This window comes from Pinus tabuliformis, chromosome 6 (assembly GCF_031772625.1).
Source record: "Pinus tabuliformis cultivar Carrire ecotype Pingquan chromosome 6, CPIR1, whole genome shotgun sequence".
Lineage (NCBI taxonomy): Eukaryota > Viridiplantae > Streptophyta > Pinopsida > Pinales > Pinaceae > Pinus > Pinus tabuliformis.
Window position 1 is genome coordinate 1,720,151,230 of NC_142292.1, and position 7,379 is coordinate 1,720,158,608.

The 7,379-nt window shown below is 36.1% G+C and overlaps 1 protein-coding gene across 2 annotated transcripts; it reads right to left on the minus strand.

Annotated features, from left to right (window-relative positions):
• Positions 1 to 2,581: 2,581 nt before the first annotated feature.
• Positions 2,582 to 3,466, minus strand: LOC149265666 (uncharacterized). Of its 2 annotated transcripts, none has more exons than XM_089393613.1 (3): positions 3,150 to 3,466; positions 2,966 to 3,031; positions 2,582 to 2,879 (listed from the first exon to the last, which is right to left on the minus strand). In XM_089393613.1, exons 1-3 carry the CDS (start codon positions 3,388 to 3,390, stop codon positions 2,824 to 2,826), a joined length of 363 nt encoding a protein of 120 aa, XP_089249739.1. In that variant the 5' UTR covers positions 3,391 to 3,466; the 3' UTR covers positions 2,582 to 2,823. The 2 variants fall into 2 exon arrangements, with proteins under 2 accessions (XP_089249739.1, XP_089249733.1); XM_089393607.1 differs by having other exon boundaries at positions 2,597 to 2,874; positions 3,150 to 3,462.
• Positions 3,467 to 7,379: the final 3,913 nt, after the last annotated feature.

A 7,379-nucleotide genomic window follows, 5' to 3' on the forward strand; every position in this document is an offset into this window, starting at 1 on the left:
AAGGCAAACACTTAATACATCTAAATTTTAAATTTAATAAATATAAAATCAATTTTTACCTTCAATATTAATTACACCAATATGTCTTCATTTTAGAATATTTTTTTATAATTTTAGTTTAATGATAAATAATTATTAGGTAAATAGTAGAGATTTAACTTATATAGAATATTTTAGGATATTTCTAGTAGTATTAACAAATTAAATATTGAGATTTATCTTCAAAATAATTATGCCTTTTTTAACCTTTTTAATTAAATTGATTAATTTAAAAAACTCTCATGCCAAAAGTGTTAGGAAATGAGTTATGGTTTTTTGAGTATATGATATCGATAAGCCATTGTATTAGCTCATAATATTGTAACAAAACCTATTTAAAATTAAGAATCTACACGGTAAAATAAAATTGAATATCTATAGATAAAAAACTTGTTACATAAATATTTACTTTATATTAATTTTTTTATAATTAATAATATGTGACATCCCTAGACTTTTAATTTACTTTTTGGACATTTTTACTTTTACGGATGAGTAAACTAATAAACATTTAGATATTGTGATGTCAATAATAATAAATGGTAATTAATTTAGTTATGGAAAAATTAACACTGTCTCTATGGAAGATCTAAGGAATTATGGATGAACCTCAATAACTCTCTCTTCACCAAGTAGTTATCAATTAAGACCAGTTATCCCCTTACCTTCTTTTCTCTTACAAGAGGAAAGAGAGGGGAGGAGAAGGGGGTTCGGAAAAAGAGAAGAAGGAAGTAACTCTCTTTTCACCAGGCAGTTATCAATTAGGAGCAGTTATCAAAGAGGGAAGAGAGAGGAGGAGAAAGGGGTTAAAAAAAGGGAAGAAGGATTCCTTGAGATGAACGAGAGCTCAGTGGGAAAACCTCTTGGAATTATCTTCCCTAGTGGAAGAGAGCTTAGTGGGAAAACCTCAAAATTATCTTCCCTAGTGGAAGAAAGTGTTTGCAGGTTGGACTTGGGGTCCTGAGGCCAAGACAAATTAACTACTGCCTTGAGAATCTGTTCTGGAGGATATAGAGGAGCTTGGGAGGAGAATCTGGAGGATATAGAGGAGCTTGGGAGGAGAATCTTGGACGTAAACACCAAATTCTCGGTAGAAGGGTGGAGAGGATTCATCTAGCAATATATAATCTCCCAATGGTAGATAAGTAACAAATTCATGCATGTTAATACTATGTGATAGTGGTATGAATTAGGTGGTTGAAGTATTAACACTTAATCTAATTACTTTCACTCTATTTGCATTTACTCTGTTGGAAGGGTGGAGAGGATTCATCTAGCAATATCTAATCTGCCAGCCTGCATTCATCTAAGTGACAAATGCATGCTTATTAATACTATGTGATATGTGATATGAATTAGGTGGTTGAAGTATTAGCACTTAATCTAATTGCTTTCACTCTATTTGCATTTACTCTGTTTGTAGTTAACCTAGATATTTACCTCAAATGGCGCAATCACTTAGATTATTACCATTGAGGTAATAATAGAGAATAAACAAATTTCATGTGAAATAATAAACTTAAACTATCTGGCTACAGTAATCATATTCTCACAGAAAGAGAAAATATATTTATATGCTAAAAGTTGTGTAAAAACTGGTTAGTTACAGTAAATCTTTTATGACAAAAAGAACAAGAATGCATATATGCACAAGAACTATGTAAAACAGTAGAGTTATAGTAATTGTTTTTGACAAAAGGAACGAATATATATATATATACACGCAAAACCTATGTAAACAAAAGACTAGGAAGGAAGATTATGCACAACAGCGGTGTACCAAAGATTACTTTCTGAGTGAATCAAGATTGTAATAATGCATAGAGATTGTGTAAATTCATTTCCTTACCGAAAAGGACTTCTAAACAAAAAAATAAAGATTTGATAGAAATTATGCATAATCGAATTTCACAATGAATAGATGTGGAAGCTTTCAATCAAAAGAAGGAAATGACCAATTATTTAAACTCCTAGTTCGTTAACATTTCCAGTTCTTGAAAGAAGAACCCTTCCATTATCTGGGTAAGGGTTAGCAAATTGGAAATAGGAATGCAATCTAGGAACGGCTAGGGGATTGTAGTTAAGTTTACGCTAATTGAAAAAAGAAAAAAACTCAAGCAAATTGCCAAAAGACTCAGTTTCGTTGCTGAAGCTTCAAAGAAATCCCTGAATGGGATTTAGTATCGCTCAACAGTAGGAGTAAACTTCAATTGTCTAACCCAAATTTTATTCTTCATCCAGTCCTATTTAGACACCAAGGAATGTCATTCTGGGCAAAAGACAGTCTAGTACTTAGTAGAAAGTTTAAAGAACGAGCAATTGTATATTTTAGCCATGCATAATTAAATAGTCCAATTGTTAAGTAATCTACGTAAAATTGATATTTGAAATAAAGCATCTCGATTTACTTGCCAAATATTGATAAATAAGTGAAGTTAAAAACCATAATACAATTGTCTGTATGTACCGAGTCCACCATTAAGAGACAACCAAATGGCTAAATCATTATGACATCTGGGTGGACAAACCAACCCTTGAATAAACAAAACCTTCAACCAGAAAATTAATGGAAAGATAGTTTTCAAAAAGGGCATATAACTTATTACAACAAAGGGTTTCGTACCCATATCTAACTACAAGAAGAAAACCCTTAACGAATCACCTAAAAAACAGAATAAGACCAAGCGATACATTCATTAGGCATAGGACGAAGGCCAGCCAACCTTAAGGAGAGGCATCCATACCATTCCGCCTTTCCATGATGAACCACAGGTTCTCTCGTCGTCAGGTATTCTGGACCTGGGTAAATGCATCTAAAATCTCGATGGATAAAGGCTGCCCTACACCAAAATGTTGTAGTAGTTTAACATCGAGAAAAATTGTAGAACATTCGAAGAAGCCCAAAACTTAGAGCTCAACACATTACCTTTCAAGAGTTTGAGTGTGTTTTCCTCAGCACTAGAGGTATTGGATGTCGCAATAGTCACAACGCCTACAGACAGAGATTAAAAGCCAATCATTAGTTAAGAAACCATCTAAGAAAATGAGGCATAAGGGAAACTTCAACTTGAATTGTGAAAGTTAAGCCACTGTAAACCATAACTCCTCACCTGTCTCTGCGAGGCAGCAATTTGGTAACAGTGATGAATGTATGACTGCAATGGTGGTGGAATTGGAAGCGCTGGTCGAATTCTCTGTCGAATATGGCCAGAGAAACATAGTCCTGCTGCCCGGACGCAACCCCAGGGGAGTTAGGGTTTTGCAGAGAAATAATCCGAGAGCCTCCCCGAGCCAAATGACCAAATGAGGAAGGAAGGTCACCACATCGTTAACCATAGCTCCTCGAAACATGGTGAACCATCAGATCATGCCCCTCAGATCAAACGATGCTGGGAGAACCATATGGCAATTGGAAGGATGAATACCTAGCAGCGGACGACATTAGACAAAGGTCCAACTGGGTGTTTAAAGTAGAAATTAAATGTAATACAGGCATGTACAGTCCATGAAATGACGAGAGGTCGTCACCCTCGAGGAAATTAATTAAGTGTGTACATAAAAATATGTTAAGGTTTAATGAGTTATGTTGGTAGCAACTAAGGTATGGGTACGATGAAATCAAACGAAACATCGTAGTTAATATTTGACTCGGTGTTTAAACCATATTATGTATCCATCAATACTATTATTACTGGTATGGGGTTTCGAATAATGTAAATATAAAGTTATCATAGGTCATTACTATTTTTTTTTGTTTACATGTGAAGTGTAATGTTATATGTTACAATTGGTATCAGAGCCCTTCAGTTACTACACTGAGGCTTGAGTGGATGAGCATAGAATAAAAAAACAACTATGGTGCACAGAGAAGCAGTGAACACAACATGAGAAAAGGAGTAGGATCCACCCCCTCAGGTGGAACTGCCAGACATAACCTAGAGGTGTGGGTGCAACTGGGTGAAGAAAATCAGAGTACAAATGCTGTGCTATTAGAAACATTCCAACAACTACGAGCATAGATGCAGAGTTTGCGAGTTGATAATGAAAGATTACGTTTAGAGAAAGAAAAGATTATGAAAAGTCTTTCAGATAGGTAGAATCAAAGGAATCGAAACCACGGTCAAGATGAAGAAAATAGGACCGAGTCACATAGACAACAGGAGGAATGTATGGAGTCTGAAGGGGGACAAACCGGTAATGAAGAAGAATCTGATAACATCTCGGTAAGAAGGGATTAAAAAGGCAGAATACAGAACTCCAAGGGGAGTTCAAAAAGATCAAGCCACCAGTATATAATGGTGAGGCTGAAGAAGCAACAAAGGCCTGGTTAATTAATATGAATAAATACTTCCAAATATATGAATATGATGACAATTTGAGGGCAAGGTTAGAAATTTATCAGTTGCAAGGCAAGGCCACCCTGTGGTGGGAAATCAAAACAGTCAAAGAAATCAATGAGCAGGAGGTCACATGGGAGCAATTTCAGAAGCATTTTAAGGACAGATATTTGACTGAGCAGTTCTATGACGATAAAGCAAAAGAGTTTCATGACTTAAAACTAGGACAACAGTCTATGGATGAGTTTATAGCCAAGTTCACTTTACTATTAAGATATGTCCCCTACATCCGTGAAGAGAAGGCTAAAGTCCAACACTTTATTAGCAGTTTACCCGTCTACATGAAAGAGAAATTAGAGTTTGATAACCCTAAAACGATGGATGAAGCAGTCCGAAAGGCTCAGATCTGTTACCATCAAATGAAGCAGAAGGGCGAAGGTAATAAAAATTGGCTAAGTAAGAAGGTAGAAATTTTTTACAACCAATAAAAACGTGAAAAATGTTGGTACCAAGTATCCAGGACAGAAGGGACCAAATGGATCTGCTAACAGAAATCAGTAGAGGTATAGACCTTAGAATGAAGTGAAACAAAGTGAAGCATCAAGCAAGTTGGAATCTGGTCAGGTTCCTAAACCTCCTTTGCAGTGCTGGGGTTGTGGGGAACCCCATTACTACAAAAATTTCCCCCATAGAGTGAGAGCAGAACCAGTTGCAAATGTTCAAGAAGCTTCTACTGTCGGTGATATGGCGTGGAGCATACCCCGGATTAACATAGCATTGGAAGATCGCTAACCAGAATATCAACCCTCGATGGTGGAACTCGAAGGTAAAATATCCAATCACCCTGTTTCCATTTTAATAGATCTGGGTGCAAGCCTGAGCTATGTCAGCCCAAGAATAGTTGATTTATGCCATTTGAAAAGTATAAAGTTTAAAAACTCGTGGCTGGTCCAACTAGCCACAGGAGCTAAAAGAAGAGTTAATGCAAAAATAGAAGACTGTGAAATTGAATTGGCAGGACAAAAGATTAAGACAAATTTAAATGTACTACCATTAGGTTCCTATGATGTGTTGATAGGCATGGACTGGCTGGAATGACAATGGACCTTAGTAAATTGTAAATATAAGACAATTAACTTCTTGTCCAACAATGGCACCAGAATAGAAATTCAGGGTGTAAGAAGAGAAGTTAAGTTACGTCCCATTACAACCCACCAGCTAGCAAGATGCATGCGTAAAGGCTGTCAAATCTATGTGGTTCAAGTGGGGTACACAAACTCTAAAGATAAACTATCCGCCTTGGAGAAAATACCAGTGGTTCAAGAATTTAAAGATGTATTTCCAGAAGATATTCCCGGGTTACCACCCAAAAGAAAACTTGATTTTACCATAGAGTTGGTCCCTGGAGCTGCCCTAGTTTCCAAAGCTCCCTACAGAATGAGTGTCCCTGAGTTAACTGAATTAAAAATGTAGCTCCAAGAGTTGTTGGATAAGGGTTATATTCGACCCAGCATATCCCCTTGGGGAGCCCCGGTTTTATTTGTGAGGAAGAAAGATGGTACTTTGCAGTTATGCATAGATTTCAGACAACTAAATAAGTTAACAATTAAGAATAAGTACCCCTTACCTCGAATTGATGACCTCTTTGATCAAGTTAAAGGTGTTGTGGTATTTTCAAAAATTGATTTACGATCAGGATATCATCATATTCAAATTAAAGATGAAGACATATATAAGACTGCATTTAGAACACGCTATGGCCATTATGAGTTTGTAGTTTTACCATTTGGACTCACTAACACTCCAGCAACGTTCATGAGTATGATGAATGGAATTTTCCATCCTTTTCTTGATAAATTCGTTCTTATATTTATTGATGACATCCTGGTGTATTCTAGGAGTATGGAGGAACATAAAGAACACCTTCGAACGATATTACAAACTTTAAGAGAAAACCAGCTTTACGCCAAATTTAGCAAATGTGATTTCTTCAAGGATCAAATCCAGTATCTAGGACATATTATTTCCTCTGAAGGCATAGCGGTGGATCTAAAGAAAATCAAGACCATCATGGACTGGCCTATTCCAACCAATGTGGTAGATATACGCTCCTTTATGGGCCTTGCTGGTTATTATAGGAGATTTATAAGGGGGTTTTCTAAGGTCGCTTATCCAATTACTTCCCTGCAAAAAAAGGGAACAAGTTTCAAGTGGTCTAGAGAGTTGTGAAAAATTAAAGCATTTACTCACCACTACGCATGTGTTGAAGATTGCAGATCCTAAGGAAGATTTTATAGTCTGTACAGATGCGTGTAAAGAGGGTGTAGGTGAAGTTTTAATGTAGAACAATAAAGTGATTTCTTACGTATCTCGTAAGTTAAAAGAACATTAGCAAAAATATTCTGCTTACAATTTGGAGTTAACTGTTGTAGTTCATGCCTTAAAAGTGTGGTGACACTACTTGCTGGGGAAAATATTTTTGCTCAAATTAGACCGCAGCAGCTTAACTAGTTTTTCCAATCAACCTACCTTGAACGCACGCCAAGCTCGATGGAATGCATTCTTAAGTGAATTTGATTTTGAAATCAAACATTTAAAGGGAAAAGAGAATCAAGTGGTAGATGCGTTAAGTAGGAAGCTGCATTATATCTATGAAATTTCATTTAGTCAAGCATAATTTAATTTTCCTGAGCAAATAAAGGAAGCAGCTCAGAAGGACCTAGAATATGGTTATCTTTGGCAACAAGCTAAATCTACACAGAGTTCTGCGGAGAAAAAAGGGTACAGTATTAACCCTGAGAATTTGCTGATGTTTAGAAACCGTATATATGTTCCTAATCAGTTGTCAATAAAGAAAATTATGTTAGATGAATTTCACAGAAGTCCTTGTGCTGCTCACCTAGGCTATCAAAAGCTTTTTTCTGCTATCAAGAAAAATTATTACTGGCCCGACATGAGGAAAGATATTGCAGAATATTTAGCCAGATGCCTGGAATGTCAGCA

What these genes read in the sequence shown, in the direction of transcription:
- LOC149265666 (XM_089393607.1), bottom strand. Translation starts at nt 3,390, where the DNA reads ATGTTTCGAGGAGCTATGGTTAACGATGTGGTGACCTTCCTTCCTCAT. An exon ending in TTGCTGCCTCGCAGAGACAG is followed by an intron (nt 3,032 to 3,149) that starts GTGAGGAGTTAT and finishes CTCTGTCTGTAG; the next exon opens with GCGTTGTGACTATTGCGACA. An exon ending in CACACTCAAACTCTTGAAAG is followed by an intron (nt 2,875 to 2,965) that starts GTAATGTGTTGA and finishes GGTGTAGGGCAG; the next exon opens with CCTTTATCCATCGAGATTTT.